The sequence below is a fragment of the Aotus nancymaae genome, unplaced genomic scaffold (genome assembly GCF_030222135.1).
Source record: "Aotus nancymaae isolate 86718 unplaced genomic scaffold, 86718_ANA_hifiasm-v0.15.2.pri h1tg000076l, whole genome shotgun sequence".
NCBI lineage: Eukaryota > Metazoa > Chordata > Mammalia > Primates > Aotidae > Aotus > Aotus nancymaae.
The window spans coordinates 5,122,150-5,140,942 of record NW_026988491.1 but is presented as its reverse complement, the minus strand read 5'-3'; the positions used below and the strand labels follow the sequence as shown (position 1 = coordinate 5,140,942).

At 58.8% G+C, this 18,793-nt stretch overlaps 1 protein-coding gene across 3 annotated transcripts; it reads left to right on the top strand.

The window, feature by feature from the left end:
• The first annotated feature begins 335 nt into the window (after positions 1 to 335).
• Positions 336 to 17,168, top strand: LIF (LIF interleukin 6 family cytokine). 3 transcript variants are annotated; one of them, XM_012464990.2, is made up of 4 exons: positions 336 to 508; positions 10,874 to 10,994; positions 12,749 to 12,927; positions 13,597 to 17,168. In XM_012464990.2, the coding sequence occupies exons 2-4, from the start codon at positions 10,976 to 10,978 to the stop codon at positions 14,005 to 14,007; spliced, it is 609 nt and encodes a 202-aa protein (XP_012320413.1). In that variant the 5' UTR covers positions 336 to 508; positions 10,874 to 10,975; the 3' UTR covers positions 14,008 to 17,168. The 3 variants fall into 3 exon arrangements, with proteins under 3 accessions (XP_012320413.1, XP_012320414.1, XP_012320412.1); XM_012464991.2 differs by lacking the exon at positions 336 to 508 and adding an exon at positions 5,321 to 5,409; XM_012464989.2 differs by lacking the exons at positions 336 to 508; positions 10,874 to 10,994 and having other exon boundaries at positions 12,091 to 12,927.
• Positions 17,169 to 18,793: the final 1,625 nt, after the last annotated feature.

Below are 18,793 nucleotides of genomic sequence, written 5' to 3'. Positions count from 1 at the left end.
CAAAACACCTAAGGCCGACCTCGGCGGTCATGCGGAGGGCTGCCCAGTCATCGCCTTATGCCGGCCTGGGTCACTCAGGCAGGCTGGGCGCGGCCCCGTCAGCTGTGACTCAGGCCCCAGCAGCCTCGCCACACAGCACCGGGCAGGGGCATTGGGCACAAGGACCCCCCCTCCCCACGCCCTGGCCCCGCTTCTCCCCTTGGCCATCCCAAAGACCCTGCTCCGACCTGTGTCTGGCACAGACTGGGTGGGAACCTGGGGCCCTCTGCACCTGCTGTCCCCAGCCCTTTAGCTGGGGGTGGGGGGTGGGGTGGAAGTGGGGGGAGCATCAGGGCCACCCGGCTCTGGACGGGAAGTCAAGTTGGAGGCGGGGTGAGGAGCCAGCTCCAGAGAAGATTCAGCAGGAGAGGGAAGCAGAGGGGGCCTGGCCCCGAAGACGATGGTGTCCCACTGAAGACCTGGCAAACCTCTTTCCAGATCCGGGGTGGCGTGTGCAGGCACCGACCAGGTAGGCTTCTCCCAGGGCAGGGCTGGGGTGATGCCAGCCTCCAAATTTATCCTCCACCAAAGCCAACATCACTCACTCCCTTGTTGGGCAGGGGCATCTGGTGGCCTGCACACGCTCCAGGCTTCAGTTTCCCCTTCTATGCGATGGGCATGGTGAGATACACCCCGAACATCTCTCTGAGGATGTCAAGAGAGAACGGATGCGAAAGTGTCATGTGGACATGTGAGGGTTTAAAGAGCATCAAAGGGTTAAAGGGCAGCAGTGAGAGCTCTGGACTCGGTGGCTGGAAGGAGGCCTGGATTTGAGTTCCGGTTGTGTGGGATCCTGGAGGGGTCAGCCATATGGGCGTTTTGAGTCCTGGATTCCCAAGGGATCCTCTCCCCCAGAGCAGTGCAGGGGGCCGAGGCCCCGAAGCCCTGGGTTTCCTTCTGATGGAGAGCTGGTTCCTGTATCAGAGGCTCCCAGGGTATGTGGTCCGTCAAGTTCAAGGCCCCTGTGCCTTTGGCCTTGGGCCAGTGCAGGACTTGACAGCTTTGTGCCTCACTCACTGCATAAAATGGATCTAATCACGGCATCATGGTGGCGAGAAAGCAAAAATATAGGTAAAATCCTTGCATGGAGGCTGGCATGAGAGGGGAAGGGGCTCCACCCTAATCTTGTCATCAGCAGTTCCCGAGGACTGAGGAGAGGCTTCTCGGGGGTGAGGAAACTGTCTCCGGAGCGGGCCAGTCCTGGGTCTGGAGGCTGGGGTCCCCTGGCAGCTGGGCCAGGGTGGGGGCCTGGGCTCTGCCCCACAAGTCCCTGGTTTATTTCACCTCTGTGGGTCTTAATTGTCTCCTCTGTAAAACGGCGGTTGTAATTCCCATTTGGAAGAATTGTGAGGACTTGTAAATGGGGCCCCAAGAAGCTGGGGAGAGGGGACGTCCTGGGGGTCTGAGGGGAGTGGGAAGTGGCAGCAGGGCCAGGAGAGAAATTTCTTCCTCTCCCCCTCCTCCTCTTCCTCCTCCTCCCAGAGCCTCCACCAGGCAGAGGCACGTGGTCCTGGCACCCCCTTGTGGCCAGTCCTCAGGGCTTCCCCGGGAGATGCTGGACACAGCAGAGGCCCCTCTGGGACCCTCAGCGGTGTCCCCTTCTCCTGCCTTGGCCTGTATCTGCCCACCCTCCATTCTGAGCCTCAAGCATCCCCGCTCACTTCCTCAAATCCCCAAATGCCACCCTGGCTGGCCCTGGGGGAGGCCCTGGCTGCTGGCCAGCCTGGGGTTGGCGGGTCCGTGGCCTCGGGGCCTGCTGCCTGCTGGGCAGTGGGGGGCGCTGCAGCCCATGGTTTGGAGCCAGGCTAGGTGGTTGGGCATCAAACGTTGGGCTGGGAGCCCTGGAGCTGGACCCTCCCTCAGCCCTGGGCCCAGCTTTTCTGGGGACCTGGGTCTCTCTCTCTATCTCCCACCACTGCTCCCCACAAAACACTTTTCAAAGAACCTTTTCTTTTTTCTTTTCTTTTTTTTTTTGAGACCGAGTTTCGCTCTTGTTGCCCAGGCTGGATTGCAATGTCTCCATCTCAGCTCACCACAACCTCCACCCCTTGAGTTCAAGCAATTCTCCTGCCTCAACCGCCTCAGTAGCTGGGATTACAGGCATGCGGCACCATGCTTGGCTAATTTCGTATTTTTTTTTAATAGACAGGGTTTCTCCATGTTGGTCAGGCTGGTCTCGAACTCCCGACCTCGGGTGATCTGCCGGCCTCGGCCTCTCAAAGCACTGGGATTACAGGCGTGAACCACCGTGCCCGGCCCCAAAGAACCTTTTCTAGACACTTCGGGACTCATGGACTTATCTAGAAAGGGAAACCGAGACTCTGAGAAGCTTCCTTCTGGAATTCTCGCAAGAAGATCAGGACTGAAACCCAGGGTTTCCAGCTCCCTGTCTGAGAGTCCAAGAGAGGCCACCACCAGTCCACATACTATTGGGAATGTGCCACTAATTTGCTGTGTGGCCTTGGAAAGCCACTTCCCCTCTCTGTGCCCCACAGCTAAGATAATATCCATGACACAGCCAGATGTGTGGGTCATGCCTATAATCCCAGCATTTTGGGAGGCTGAGGCACGAGGATTGCTTGAGCAGGGGTGATTGAGGCTGCAGTGAGCTATGGTGGCACCACCGCACTCCAGCCTGGGCAACAGAATGAGACCCTGTCTCAAACAACAGTAATATCAATAACACAGAGGACATTGCTGACCTCATAGGCTGACAACACCATTCCCCAATTTTGTAGATGAGGCCACCTGCCCGAGGTTCCACAGTTCGTAAGTGGCCGAGGTGGGCCTGGGGACTGGCTGATTCTAGAACCCACTTAGCCTCCTCCCCTCCATGCCGCAGTCTCATCTCTTCTCTGAGCTTTTCCTTTACCTAGTGGGGACGCTGAGGCCAGCAGGGCCCAAGATGGGCCCTGAGTCCTCCGCCCGTACCCGGCAGGTGGGCCCTCTGAGGGTGGGGAGCTACAGGCCATCATCCTCCCTCTGCAAGGATCCCCTGCTGCCAGCCCTCTGGCTAGGGTGGACTTAGGGGAGACTGCAACAGCAGAGAGGCTCACGGAGACACTGGCTGTCTGGACAGCCCACCATGACACCAGGCTCGGGCGTTGGTCCCACCCAGAAAGGGAGGAGATGGAAACAGGGACCAGGGGTGGGGTGGGGGCGGAGGCACGGTTGGGCAGGAGATCAGAGTGGGATTGTGTCATGCAGTCCTGTGGCTGATAAGCCACTGGGCGGCCTGGCCCAGGCAGAAGGAGGGGCTCCCAGGGGAGTGACTCTGTGGGGACCCCCTGGGCCTGGCTGTTTGAACCACACCTGGGCCTCCCGGGTCCTGTTTTAGGGAGGCTGGGGTTAGGGGGCCAGGGTGGAGAGTTGGCTCCATTACACACTGTGTGACCTGGGACAAATCATTCCACTCTGTGAGTCTCAGTTTCCGAGTCTGTCAAATGACGATTTAAATGCCTTCCTCAGAGAATGGGGGTTAGGACTGCAGCCCATAGGTTTTCTGGTGAGCACTTGGTAAAGCTTGGTTTTGTGGGCAGCAGGGGGTGGGGTGGGAGAGAGGCTCATGAAAGCCTTGGGGGTGTATGCCCAGGAAGGTCACTACTCCGGGCTGGGAGGCTCCTGGAGGTCTAGGGGATCCCGAGGGTGCAGGGCTGGTGGGGTCGGGCATGACACCCCGGCTGCAAGACACAGAGGGAGGCCTGGCCTCTCCAATCCCAGCTCCCCAACCTGCTCCCATCCCACCCCTCACCCCAGGAAACTCCCCCTTCCTTCTCTTCCCAGGGAAGAGGATGGTCCAACCTCAGCCAGGTCTCGCCTCTCCATCCTTCCCACCCAGTGGGATGGGACCACTTTATTCTTTCCATGTCATCACCGTGGCCAGACCGGAGGCTCCCTCAGAACAATTCCGCAGGTTCCCCTGGGCACTGGTTCGGGTCAGGGTGGCCCAGTGAGCTTGGCTGGGGAAGGGAAGGAGAGGAGGCCAGGCCCCACCTCTGCATGACCAGCTTCAGGCTGAATAGGTCCTCAGCCACTTCCTGTTCTGTTTATTGCCTCTGAGTCCAGGAAATCATTGAGTGACACGTCCCCCTTTTGCCCCCCAGCCCCTCGATTATTTAATAGGGGCCGTGGTGATCTCTCTCTTTTGGAAAATCCAGTGGGAGAAGAAAGCTGTCAGCTCGGCTCTGACATCAGCTTTGTCTCTGTGCCAAGAATCCGGGTGGCCAGGGCGGTGTGGGGAGGAGGGGCTGGGACGGGGTAGGGAGGAAGCCAGCTGCTGGTGGCCCCTGTGACGTGAGGCTGCCACATGGTTCCCAAGGGCGGGGCTGGAGGGCGAGGAGCAGGGATTGTTGGAGACACGCTGGGGCACACGCAGGCCTGGAGGCTCAAGAACGCACGCATGCATGCCCAGGATTAGGCCTCCCTGCTCACCGAGCCCTCGTGCCCAGCAACCCACAGTCCCACACGAACTCATGCAGACACAAGGCCAGACACACAGTGGCACTGGCTTCATGCCCATGGGCACGCACGCGCACACACACACACATAGTCACACAACCACACTGAGGATTCACAATAGCAGCCAGAGATGGGCACCGTCTAGCCCGCTCTCAGTCACACAAAGCAAGCAGCACAAGCAGATCCGCACACACGTGCACACACACGTACACCCAGGACCGGACTCAGGCGTGCATAGACACAAAGGCACTCACTACATGCACATGCACAGGCAAATGCCCAGTCAGAACCAGACAGACAGACTCAGCCTCGTCCCAGGGCCACGGGGAGGCCAGTGTGTGCCCTCTACTGCAGGCTGCGCCTGTTCGCCTCGGGCTGCCCTGGAAAGGCGGCTGTGGCCACTTCCTCTTCCCGCACCCTGCGGCGAGGATGAAAGGCTCCCTGGTAGAGTAGGAAAGAAAGACCTGTGACTGTCCTGGGCTCCACCCAGGTGGGACAGGGCAGGGCAGAGAGCCCAGGGGTCTGAGGCTGCGGAAGGGAGTAGATAGTGGGAGGCTGGGCTCTGGGAGGTCTTTGTCACGGCACAGGGAGCTGCCAGGTCCCCCACGTGGAGCACCTGCCCTGCCCTGCCCCACCCTGTCCTGTGGCACCTCTGGCCGATTCCAGAGCTGGAACGGAAGTCAGGAACCCTGTGGAACACTGCTGAGTGACCCTGGGCAAGTCACTGCTCAGCCCCTCTGGGCCTGGCTTTCAACATCGATACTGGCGGCTTGCAAATGTTTGGGACTGCCACCCACAGTAAGAAATACATCGCACCTTACAACCAGATGAGGATGCAGACATTGACACACACAGGCAACAGGAAAAAAAGTTTCATGGAGCAGTCCTCGCCCTGGCTCGGGGCAATGCCAGGTGATTTCGCTATTCCATTTCCTTTTTGAAAGTGTTGGTGGCAACCCTCTAATTGAATCCATGACCCACGAAGAGGCAGAGGCCTGAGGTGTGAAAACACTGCTCTCTCTACATCTGGCTGCAATGGCCTTGGGCTAGTTTGAGATTCAGGGAGAGCCTGGGGGAGGTAAAAGTGCTGGCAGAGTCTCAAAGTCCATGCTCACTAAATGCTGATGGCCGGGCTAGACAGCAGCCCATTTTACAGAGCCCTGGGGGGACCGGCCAGGCCTCTGGCCCTGCCAATGATCGGGGCGTCGTGGGCTGCTGCTTCCCTTGCAATTTCTATCAGAAATGAAGAAAAAAAATGCAATCACTCTGATTCACCTCCAGGGGGTTGATTCCTGACATATTCAGTCGGGAAATGTCAGAGTGATGATGGCGGCAGTTGGCGGAAGGCCAGGGTGGCTTCTGGCTTCCTGGGCCCTAAGGGGATACTGCTGGTCACCGCCAGAGACTGGATCAGGTGAAGGTGAGAAGGGGCAGGCGACAGGTCCCGCGCCTGGGCCTCAAGAGTCCCCAGAAGACAGCTGGGCTCTCCAGGGCCCGTAGATGGGAGTGTCACTGCTTATTTCCACGCCACCAAGGCTCTGAGATGCTACCCACTCTCCCAAAACCTACACCAAGCTACATGAACTGAGAGGACCCAGGAGCCACCTGCTGCCCTGCCTCTCAGACTCCAGTGCACTGACCACGGGACCCAGCCTCTGACTCGCTCTGGGGTTCGAGCTCCTTCTTTGGCCACAACCAGATCTGATTAGAATGGCTCCCATGTGTTAGTGTTTATCCGCATTTCCCAAGTAACATCCCCATGACTGCCCCACGAAGCTGTTATGACAGCATCCTCATTTTCAGAGGGGAAACTGAGGCTCTGAGAGAGGAAGCCCGTTGCCATGGGCCACATAGCTGGTGGGTGGGGCAGGTGGGATTTGAACCCCCTCCACTGGGTTGAGAACAATGGAGGCACGGTCCGCTGGGGGCATCACGTTCTCACTCCTCAAGCACTAAAGAGTGTGGTGCTCTTGCCTTTTTGGCCAGGATGCCCAATTGCCTGGGCTGTGCCAGGCATTCCTGAGCTTCCCCCGTCTGCTCTGGCAACCCCTCACTAGCCCTGGGCCTGGGACCCACCCTCTGGCCCCCCCGACCCCCCCACCACTTCCTCTCTAGGTCCACCTGAGGACTCCGCTCATTTCCCAGGTACCAACATCAGGGCAACAGGCTGAGAGCCGCTGCTGCTGGGGTTTTCAGAAAACTGAGATCATAGCTGAGGGGATAGAGAAGGAAGGAGGGAGGCCAGCCTGGGCAGCCGGGGGTGCCCGGAGCGCTGTTTCTGGGTCACTGGTCTTGGGGAATTCCCCAGTACCCGGAGAGCTGCTTACCTGGTGAGTAACCGCTGCTGGCTGGCCACACAGAATGCCTGACTGTGACCTCCCACCCCGCCCCTGCCCATGCCACTGCCATGCTGCCCTCTCTCCTGAGAGCCCTAGGGTCCAGGAAAGAGACAGACAGGCAGGGGGCTGGCCCCCACCCCCGCATCCCCCCACAGCCCCGGAGCTCTGCAGGGGGCGGCTGGTGATTCAAGCCCCTCGGAGCTGAGCTCTGTCTCCTTCCTTCTCAGATGGGGCCTGGGGGTGAATCAGCTTCTGGGGGCGGTGAGGCCAGGTCAGCTGCAGTCCTCAGATCAGGCTTGGGGTGGGGGTGGTGAGGGGCCAGGAAGGGGGCTCTGGGGAAGTGTGCCAGCCCCTCCCACAACCTGTCTGATCTTTCTGGGGCACCCTTGAAGCTGGAGGCTATGTGGGTATTTTGCCTTGATTTACCATCAGCAGAGGCTTGAGAGGTCTTGCTCCTGCCCAGTGTTCCCCGCTCAGCCCCCTGGGGTGGATCCAAGTGTCCCCATCTGTGAAATGGGGACATATCCCACCCATGTGCTCCACAGGGAAGTGAGCACATGGGTGGGATATGTGGAGAGGCGGCTTGCTGGGTGCTCAGAATCGTGCTGAGCCCTGAGCCCTCACAGCAAACCCACAATGGCGGTACCATTATTCCCATTTTACGGATGAAGAAACTGAGGCCAAGAGCAGTCACTTCTCCAAAGTCACTCAGCTCATAACTGGCAGAGTCAAACCTCCAATCTGGTTCTAAACGAGGCCAGAGTCCATGCTTCAAACCATCAGACCTCTCTGTGTCCTTTCCACGAGAGGCTTGGCCCTGACAGTTTTTGGAAACTAAAATGCTTTCAAAAAATACTTAGCCTCTATTCATTTCAGGGTATAACCCTGAGCCAGGTGCTGTCAAGAGTACAAGTGAGTCTCAGACCCCCTCCAAGCTCCCAAAGTTTGAGGAATAAGACTCATCCCCACTTGAAACTAGAGCGGGAAGGACAAGGCTGATGTGAGCTAGTCGGGGCTGTGAGAGGGAGGGGAGGCTTCCTGGAGGAGGGCAGCCCAAGCTCACCTGCTGTGCCCTTCACCCACCTCGGAGCAAAAGGCGCTGCAGGGATTGCTGTGGCCTGCAAGATGGAAGCCTGGGTTCCAGACCTAGCTCTGTTATTAACTCTTTGTGTGAGCCACACAAAGTGTCTTCACCTCTCTGAGCCTCAGTTTCCCCATCCTAAAAATAAACAGCTGTGACATTCCAGGAGAGACTTGTGGATGGCGGGTAAAAATCAGCAGGAAGCAAGCATGTGCTAGGGGTGCACTCACTTCCTGGAGAGCAATGATGAGTTGGATGGCACAGCCACCTGGAGACAGAACTCCTGGGTTCTGTCAGGGGGTCCCATGTGGCCGGGACTGTCCCCCTCACCCTGAGACCGGTCAAATCCCCAACAGGCCCCATCTGCAGGAGCAGGACAGGCTGTGGATGAAGTCACAGCTGGAAGGGGCCGGGCCGGGGCTGCCACTCCAGGGTGGGGCCTGGGGTCGTGACCCCGGGAGCAGGCAGCCAAGAAGGGAGGATGCCTTCTGTGAGGGAGCGAGCTGGCCGGGGGCGGGGAACACACACACAGCATAGAGGGGAGGGAAGAAAACAAACTCCTAGAGACCAAAGTGGGCCTGGAGCGTAGCCTGGGCGGCCGATTCCTGGGGGGCCGCCGCCACGTTGCAGGCAACACACGGATTTGCGGCTCCGAGACCCTGCCCGGCCGCCCCTCCAGAGGCCCAGCGCAGGTGGTGCCTGGACATGGACAGGAGGGGGAGGCTGGGCCTGGGGCGCCGAGGGGCCCAGAGCGCTTGGGGAGCACAAACCAAGTCAGGTACAGTGAGGGGAAACTGAGGCACTGGAAGGGGTCAGTCAGGGCTGGGGTGAAGTGGCCCTAGTGTCAGTGTCTTCTAGACCCTGTTCTCACTTCCTGTTTCCTGTGGGGTGGGGCTGAGATTAAACAGTGATGGGGGTGGATTATAGGGTCGATTTGGGGTCTGGCTTGCTGCGGGTCCGCTTGGAAGGAGGCAGAGGAGACACTGGGCAGAATCGTGGACGTAGGGGCAGCCGCAGGAGAACTCTTGAGGCTAGTGAGAGACTCAGGCCAGGCAACGGGGGTTTGATAGTTGGAGGCCAAAGTGAGCCTTTGGTCACATGGATTTGGGGTCCAGGTCAGGAGAGCCAGGCTGAGTCAGGTGACAAGGGTCTGGGTGATGTGGGATGGGACTGGGGCTGGTGCAGAGCTCATGTGCTCCTAGTGGTCAGGTCCTTGTTCGGGAGATGCTGGGGGAGGAGTGAGAAGAAGCGTTGAGTTGGGGTGTCCCGGGACGTGGGGCTGCCTGAGCCAGGCCAGGGCGGATGGGTCTCCTGGTAGTGTACAGGACCCCAGAGCAAGTGTACAGGAGCAGTAAGTGCCAGGTAGGGCCCTCCATGGCCCATCAAAGAAGAGATAAGGTGTGGAGGGGGGGCAGGAAGGAGGAAGGACAGCCAGTCCGGGAAGTGCCAGCTGGGATGGGCAGTTTTATCACCTCACATCCGAGGCCCTGTCGGGGGGGCAAGAGCCTAGATAAGGCAGGGTGTGCGTGTGGTGGGGAATGGCAGCAGGCACTAGGGCTCGTCCTGGCACGATGAAGGAAGAACACGTGGCTGGGCAGGTCCAGGATGTGGCAAGAGGCAGGAGCTGGGGGCATGGAGGATGGGAGAGGGGGCGGCGGGGCCCAGGCGAGGCTGCAGGAGCTCCCTGGCCTTGGAGAACCAACTCACACACCTTGATCTCAAGTCGGTCAGGCAGGAGGGCTGGGAAGGGGCCCCAGGGGACTGAATCATCTTCTGGTATGGGGGTCCCCTGGCAGCTTTGGGGATGGCATGCTGTCTGGTCAGCATTCCCCCATCTCATGGGGTGTGTTTGTACTTTCCTGCTGTCTTTCTTGGAGGTGTCCCTGCGCTCATTCTGCCCTGCTCCCCATTAGTCCTTCCTGCCCTTCCTCATTCATAAATCGCCTGGCCTCAGAAGACGCCAGAACATGTGACACCACCTTAGAGCCTCTAGAAGCACCTTTTGGGACCTCCATTATTCTCTGAGGTTGAGGTCCAAGGGGTTTCCAAGGCAGGTCTGGGAGGGACCAGTCACTTCTCAGTTCCCACAGTCATCCCTCAGCCTCCCGAGGAGGACACTGGGTCCGATTTCGCCAAACCTCTCTCCATCCCACTTCAGAATGGAAATGCTGGACCACCTTCCCAGAAGCACCTTCCCAGAGTGTCCCCCCAGAACAGAGTCACAGCCACCCCCACCCCCATTCTTCCTAGTCCCTTCCCCAGTTCCTTCCCCAGCCTCACAGGTACAGTGGTCAGCAGGGTGGGTGCACTGGTGGTGGCAGAAGACCTGACCCTCTGGGGCCCTGGGCCACGCGTTCGTTCCCCTGGGCCCCTTCGAACCCCTCCGAGCCCAATGGCAATGGGCAGATTGGAGGAGGCTACCTCTGGGGTGGCTTCCAGCGCCCATGTTTAGTTCCACTTTATGACCGTCTAAAGTCCACGCCGGCCGCGGGCCCCTCCTCCTGGAGTCTCCTTCTTAGCCAAGCCCCAGCCCGCCTCCTCCCACTGCCCCACTAAAGCCCCCCAACGAGGGGGCACAGGGGGCAGCCTTCATCTGCTAGTCCAGACTCGCTACCTCCCCAAACCCAGGTGAGTCAGGGCCGTCTGGGGCACCCACTGCTGGGACCCCTGCTGACTCGGCCAGGGGCCCCCTCCTGGCAATGCCCATCTTCAGACAACTCCTGGGACTAGCCAGGCAGGAAAACCACAGGGCGTTTTGTCGAAGCCTTCATTATAATTTTATCAATCAAATTCTTAGAAGAGGGAAAAAGTCTGTTCTCCCCACCCTCCCCCCTCACTCGTTCCCCCCCCCTTCACTCTCACTTTCTTCCATTCATAATTTCCTATGATGCACCTCAAACAACTTCCTGGACCGGGGATCCCGGCTAAATATAGCTGTTTCTGTCTTACAACACAGGCTCCAGTATATAAATCAGGCAAATTCCCCATTTGAGCATGAACCTCTGAAAACCGCCGGCATCTGAGGTTTCCTCCAAGGCCCTCTGAAGTGCAGCTCATAATGAAGGTCTTGGCGGCAGGTAAATACACCCGCCCCGCGCCGGCTTCGCGTCCCCGCTGCGGGGCGCGGCGGCAACTTGGGGCGTTTGGCAGCGCGAGCCGGACGCCCACCCGCCGCAGACATACGGACACTTGGGGCGCCCGCGCAGCCACCAGAGGCGCTGGGTGGCGGCCCAGAGCGAGCGCGGGCACATGGTCCCCAGCGCTGCACGCCCGCGGCAGGTTGGCGGCGAGGGAGGGGGCACCGAGCCTTCCTCCTCCTCCTCTTCCTCCCCCTCGCCTTCTCTTCCTCCTCCTCCTCCTCCTCCTCCTCGCTCCCGCCGCTCTCGCTGGCTGCTCTTCCCTCTGCGCTTTCTCCCGGATTCACTCTCCCTCTCTCTTTTTCTTTTCTTTCTTTCTTTCCGCTTTCTCCTTTCCAACTGCGGTCCGGGGCTGCTCCCAGGGAGGGGCGCGGGCGGCGAGCAGCTTGCAAACTCCGGCCTGGGACGGGAGCAGGTGCCGCCTCCATCTGCTGGTGTCTGGAAAGCGTGTGGTCTGCGCTAGGTGAGATATAGGGGTGTGCCCTCCCCTCCAGCAGCCACCCCGGGGCCTCAGCACTGCCTGGGGATGTTGGGTAGAACCGGGGACCCAGGAGAAGTGAAGTTGAAGCTGCCCCCCGTCCCCCCTGTCCCAGCATGGTGGGTCCAGGGGAGGTCTCCAGCTTCACTTACCCGCTGACCCCAGCCCCCACCACCTTCAGGTGCCTTCTGCGGAGCCCTGGAAAGACGTCTAAGGGGACTCAGGGGAGTGGGGCGCTCAGGCCCCCCAGGGGGAGGGGCGAGCTGGGACTTGTCGGGACAGCTCCCAGCTCTCCAGTCACCTTTCACTTTCCTTCCTCCCCGCCCACCCGGCTGCCTGTGACCTTTTGCCTTTTCTCTCTCCTGGTGCACCATTTCCTCTCCCTCCCTGAGCCCGTGTGTTGGAGGGGAGGGGAATCCCCGGGACAAGGGACAGCAAGATGAGTCGGGAGAGGGCATGGAGTCAGGGGCTGTCCAGAGTTGGGGGGCGGACAGAGAGTTTTGAATGATGGTTTGGGGATGGAGAGTGGGGACAGCCAGAGAGAAATGGGGTGAACTTGAGCACCCTAGATGGGGAACACTAGGGAAGGGCAGAGAAGGAGGGCGATGTGGGGTGGGGGCAGAATTAGGGGCAATTGGCCCAGGGAGCCAGAATCAAGTGGCAGGTTTGGGATCGAGAGGAGGGTCAGCGGAGGACTCCTCCCACTCCCTCATGCCCCGTGGTCCCTGTGGATGCCTGGCTTTGGAGGTGTGGGCTGCAATGGGCGGGAAGCCCTGCTGAGGAACCTGGGCCACCCCTCCAAGTGGGAAGAGAGGGATCTCCTTTCTCCTGGCGCCCGCTGGGCCTGGGGCCTGGTGCCTTCCAGTCAGAGGGCCAAGGGGACTTAGGGTCTTTGCCTTCCTGAGGGAAAGGGTGGGATGGCCGGGAGTCCTTCCTGGGCCCTGCACCCTGCTGGTGGAAATGGCTTGTGTCTTGCTCCCTCGTCTTTCTGTCATCTCAGAAGACAGCAGAGAGAGCTAAGGTAGAGAAAAGGCGACAGAGGAATACACGCAGTGACAGAGTGAAGACTAGATCCTAGGAAGACAGTTGCAGGTGACGAGAGGGAACCAGGAGTCCTCCCCCATGTGACCCTTGCTGGACCTCCATCCAGTGTGCCGTGACCCCAGGCCACCCTTTCCTGACTTCCTACTCATGGCTTCTTCCTGCTGGTCCCCAGGAGTTGTGCCCCTGCTGCTGGTTCTGCACTGGAGACATGGGGCGGGGAGCCCCCTCCCCATCACCCCTGTCAACGCCACCTGTGCCATACGCCACCCATGTCACAACAACCTCATGAATCAGATCAGGAGCCAACTGGCACAGCTCAATGGCAGTGCCAATGCCCTCTTTATTCTCTATGTAAGTTATCCCTGGGATACTGAGGGGGGATGGCAGGGAGGGGGCTTGTAAATGTCATTAGGGGCTGTCCTGATCTGGGTTGAGGGGAACTTTTGGGGCTGGAAGGAGAGAATGGGGAGAGGGCTTGATTAAACCACCCGCAGACTCCTGGCACTTCCTGCCTACACTTCCTCAGGGAAGCTTCCCCAGTTATCGAGGGCAGAGCTGGGTGCAAAGGTGGGGACCTGGCACTTCTTGTCTTGTGATTGCTCTGCTGCATGGAGCGAGGGAGAGAGGGGAAATTAGCATGAGGAACCAGGGAGGTGCAGCTGAGAGGCAGTGGGCTGCGGGTGCCGGGTGTGGAGGGTGCCTCGGAACAGTATGAGTGCAGGTGTGGAAGTGCTTGTGTGAGGTGCCCCAGCTGGAGCAAGACACCGAGTTTTTCCGGCTTGGGGTGGTGATGATGGTGATGATGACTGTTTGCATGGCTCAGGCTTTGATCTTTAGCAAGGGCACTCACACTACAGTTACTTTTGGCTCTCATGCCAATTCTAAATGCTTACAGGGCAAGAAGCTGGGTCCCCATGCACTAGGTGGGGAAACTGAGGTTCAAGAGCTTGCCCAGAGGGTTGGCGGAAGGACTGGGACACTGACCCCTGACTCCCACATCACCTCCCCTCTGCCCCTCAGTACACAGCCCAAGGGGAGCCATTCCCCAACAACCTGGACAAGCTGTGCGGCCCCAATGTGACTGACTTCCCGCCCTTCCATGCCAATGGCACGGAGAAGGCCAGGCTGGTGGAGCTGTACCGTATAGTGGTGTATCTCGGCACCGCCCTGGGCAACATCACCCGGGACCAGAAGATCCTCAACCCCAGCGCCCTCAGCCTCCATAGCAAGCTCAACGCCACCGCTGACATCCTGCGAGGCCTCCTTAGCAACGTGCTGTGCCGCCTGTGCAGCAAGTACCACGTGGCCCACGTGGACGTGACCTACGGCCCCGACACGTCGGGTAAGGACGTCTTCCAGAAGAAGAAGCTGGGCTGTCAGCTCCTGGGGAAGTATAAGCAGGTCATCGGCGTGTTGGCCCAGGCCTTCTAGCAGGAGGTCGTCAAGTGCACGGTGAACCGAGGGATCTCAGGATTGGTGTCCAAATGTGGGGGCCTGTCCTAGGGTGGCCAGGACCCAGGGCATCACTAAATCCAAACAGGGGCTGCTGGCAGACCCTGAGGGTGCCTGGCCAGTCCACTCCATTCTGAGCTGGGCTGCGATGAAGCCGAGCAGAGTGGAAACTTCCACAGGGAGGGAGCTAGAAGAAGGCGCCCCTTCCTCTGGGGGACTGTGGGCTGGGGCGCGTGGGCTGGACTTCTGCCTCTGCGTTTCCCTTTGGCGCCTTGCTCGCTTTGTGCAGTGAGCAAACTACATAAGTCAACTCCAACAGCCCTGACCACAGGGCAAGACAGCAGGGCCCAGGGGCGTGGACCAGCCCCCAGCAAATGATCACCATCTGTGCCTTTGCTGCCCCTTAGGCAGGGACTCAGGTGGGCCAGAGGGGCTAGGATCCCAAAGGACTCCTTGTCCCTTAGAAGGTTGGTGAGTGGAAGATAGAGAGGGGCCTCTGGGATGGGAGGCTGTCTTCTTTTGAGCATGATCAGAAAACTTGTGCGTAGGAACGGTCAAGCAGAAGTTTCCAGAAGGAGGTCACTGGCATTCAGGCTCTTGGGGAGGCAGAGAAGCCACCTTCAGGCCTGGGAAGAAAGACACTGGGAGGAAGAGAGGCCCTGAAAGCCTTGGTACGTTCTTCCTTCTCTTCCCCGCTGTCTTCCCTGCAGCCTGGGATGGCTGGGGTCTGGTGGCTGGACCTGGAGCAGGGGTTTGTGGAGGTGGGTAGGGCAGGAGCAGGTGTTAAGTCAGGTGCAGAGGTTCTGATGATCCAGAGTTTTCCTCTGGGTGAGAGTCTGTAAAGAGTAGCTCAGAGTAGCAGTGCACATCTGAGGCCCCGGGAGGCCTTGTGAGGTCACACAGAGGTACTTGAGGGGGACCAGAGACTGTCTCTGGTCCCCAGGGCAAGGGGACAGCAGAACTTGAGGTCAGGGTCTCAGGGAACCCTGAGCTCCAAGTGTGCTGTGCGTCTGACCCGGCATGATTTCTATTTATTATGATGTCCTATTTATATTAACTTATTGGTGCTTTCAGTGGCAAAGTTAATTCCCCTTTCCCTGGTCTCTACTCAACAAAATATGATGACGGCTCCTGACATGGGCACCGCGGCCAGGGCTTAGCAGAGCCTGGTCTGGAAGTCAACGATGTTACAAGTGGAATAAGCCTTATGGGTGAAGCTCAGAGAAGGGTTGGATCTGAGAGAATGAGCAGGGGAGTGGGGGGCCCGGATCCACCCCCATCTGCTATTGTGCCTTGCTTTGGGGTATTAGGGTCCAGGCTGCAGGGGCTGAGCTGGTTTGTGGAGAGGCTGGGTGCCTTACTCTCTTGGTTCCAGGGGTCTGTATTCTCAGGCGCTGCCACATTGTGTTGCGAGGGGCATCGCTCCTGGTTGAAATTGTGACCCTGGAGCAGTGGGCAAGGCAGTCCTGGTGGCCCACCCTGTCCCCATGCTGCCTCTGAAATAGCGCCTTGCAACAATCCTGTCCTAGCACCCAGCATGCTCCCACACAGTGGGGAAGCACCTCGGGTGGCCGGACACCCACAGAGGGCGCAAGGGCCTGGCTGGGCCAGACCCCGGGAAGTGGGGTAGACTGGGGGGATCAGCTGCCCGCTGCTCCCAAAAGGAGGAGAGGGAGGCTGGAGACGCCTGGGACTCAGACCAGGAAGCTGTGGGCCCTCCTGCCCCACCTCCGGCCCACTCCCACCCATGTCTGGGCTCCCAGGCAGGGAACCCGATCCCTTCTTTTGTGCTGGGTCCAGGCAAGTGGAGAAACGCCCTCCAGCCTGAGAGCAGGGGAGGGAGGGAGGCAGCCGAGTTGGGGCAGCTGCTCTGAGCAGTGTTCTGGCTTCTTCTCAAACCCTGAGTGAGCTGCCGGCCTCCAAGTTCCGCCAACAAGATGATGGTACTAATTATGGTACTTTTCACTCACTTTGCACCTTTCCCCGTTGCTCTCTAAGCACTTTACCTGGATGGCACGTGGGCAGCGTGTGGGCTGGGCCTGAGGCCTGGGGTTGGGGTGGAGGGCGCGGCCGGGAGTTGTCCATCTGTCCATCCCAACAGCAAGACAAGGATGTGGCTCTTGAGATGTGGGTCACACTCTCCCTTGTCCAGGATTCAGGGGCTGCCTCCCCTTCCCTGCTCCATCCGGCTTGGCTTGGGCTGGGTGCACTCCCCCAAGACTGGCTTCAAGAAAAACAAACTCGTGTGAAAACCAGAGTCGCTGATTCCACCCAGAGCCCACTGGCTCGCCCATCACCTCATCTCCCTGTGGACTTGGGTGCCCTGTGCTGGGCCCACCTGGTGGCCCTGGCTCTGAGGCGCTCTCCTGGCCAGCCTGGACTTGGCCCGGAGGTGCCCATCCTCAGTGCTCCCTCCAGATCCCATCTGGCAGCTCGGCATCCACTCCGCTCAGCATCACTGAACCACAGAGCCTTTGCATGAAACAGCTCTTCCTGGCCGGGAGCTCTGCTGCTCTTCCCTTTACATCTGCTGGTGTGGACCGTTCCCAGGCCTGGGCTGGAGGAAGAGAGAGGGACGGGCATTTTGTAGTTTACCAAGAGAGAAGTCTCTGGGACCTTATTTATTATTTAAACATTTAAACAAAAAAGCACTGTTAGTTTACTCGTCTCTCCTCCCGCTCCTCCCCATCCTCCTCCTTGTCCCTGACTTGGGGCACTTCCACCCTGACCCAGCCAGTCCAGCTCTGCCTTGCCAGCTCTCCAGTGTAGACATAGTGTGTGGGGTGGGAGCCCTGGGACCCGGGAGGTGGCCTGTCCCTGCAGATGGTACAGATGTTCCTGCCTTAGAATCATCTCTAGTTCCCCACCCCAATCCCGGCATCCAGCCTCCAGTCCCACCCACGTGCTAGCTCCGTGGGCCCACCGTGCGGCCTTAGGGGTTTCCCTCCTTCCTTTCCACTGAAAAGCACTTGGCCTTGGGTGACAAATTCCTCTTTGATGAATGTACCCTGTGGGGATGTTTCATACTGACAGATTATTTTTATTTATTCAATGTCATATTTAAAATATTTATTTTTTATACCAAAGGAATACTTTTTTTTAAAGAAAAAAGAGAAATGAATAAAGAATCTGCTCTTGGCTAGCTCTCTGAAGTGTACTGATGTGGGGATATGGGCTGGAAGGGCCGGGACTGTCCCCTGTCCTGGGCACCAGCCAAGTGGGACTAGGCGAAGGATGGATGAGGGTGTGGGAGGGGGGTGCCTGGCGCCGGTGGGGGGAGTTAGGTGGAGTTTTGGCAAAGGCAAAACAAGGTGGATGGTGTCTAGATCATGGGGTGCCCCCAAGGAAAGAGATGGATTGCTCAGAGGTAAAGGGGGTGCTGGGTGTGGTGGCTCATTCTTGTAATCTTGGCACGCTGGGAGGCTGAGGCAGGTGGATCATTTGAGCCCAAGAGTTTGAGACCAGCCTGGCCAACAGAGCAAAACCCTGTCTACAAAATACACCAAAATTAGCCAGACGCTGTGACGTGTGCCTGTGGTCCCAGCTACTCAAAGTGCTGAGATGGGAGGATCCGTTGAGGCTGTAGTGAGCTGTGGCAACACCACTGCCCTACAGCCTGGGGGACAGGCTGTCTCAAAAAAAAAAGAGTAAAGAGGGTGCCGTGTGATCTCAGCTCATTCCCTCCCAACTCCTCACTTAATCTCATGGAAGCCCCAGGAGTTTCGATCCCCACATACTAGAAGAGGAAATCGAGGCTTAGAGCCATGAGACCACGTGCCCAGGGTCACCCGAAATGTTTAGGGCCAGTTAGCACCACTCCTTCCCCTCCAGCTGTCGTGATCGTTCCCCTACATGAGACTTCAAGGAGCTGGAAGATACGAGCTGCCCAGGTCTCTGTTGCCCAGGAATGGCCCATTGACCATCCAGAGGGACGTAACAGGACAAGCCCGAATGGCTCCACAGCAGGAGGGGACAGGTGGTCCTGCTCAGAATCACATGGGACACTGGGGCCAGAACCAAGGAGGACTCTGTCTGCCCTGATGGCTTCCCCATCGGGGTTTCAGGGCCTGAGCGGCTCTCCCACAGTGGACACTGCCGTCCCTCCTCCTGCTTCCCATTTGGGAACCAAACCCCCTTCCACTGTGACCTTCTTCCCAGCCTCCTGCGATCCCTTCCTGGGGGGATTCAAGGTCAGAACTGGGAAGCCACAGACACTGAAACTCTGGAGTGGCCCCAGATGTCGCCCTGTGCTTTGCTCTGGGGTTTGGGTCTGGAGTTCCCTGAGCCAAGATTTATTTTGGGGGTCTGGGCAATGTTTCTGAAAGTTACCAACTTGCTCGTTCCTGCATGTTTATAAGTGTCAGCTCCTGTGCCAGTTGCAATGCCTCCTAGAAGCTCACAGGCTGGGAGGGACAATTAGGATGTGTGTGATGGACGAGGCATACAGGGGACGGTGAGGCCACGCTGGGGAGAGCCTCGCTCTGGGAGTCAGCAGGGGGCTCAGGCTGTGGTCCCCTCTGCTCTCAGTGCCATGAAGGGACTGCATTCAACAACATGCTCGACCTGGCCTCACCTGGTAGGAAGCTGATTAGCAATGCAGAATCTTGGCCTCCCCCCAGACCTGCAGAATCAGAATGCGTGTACATTAACAACATCCCAGGAGACTCGTGTGCACATTCAAGTCAGAGAAAGGCCACCCTGCGCTTTCATCTCTCATTCCTCGGGAGTCCCCCACGCCAAGTGCAAATGGCCAAGGGCTGGGCAG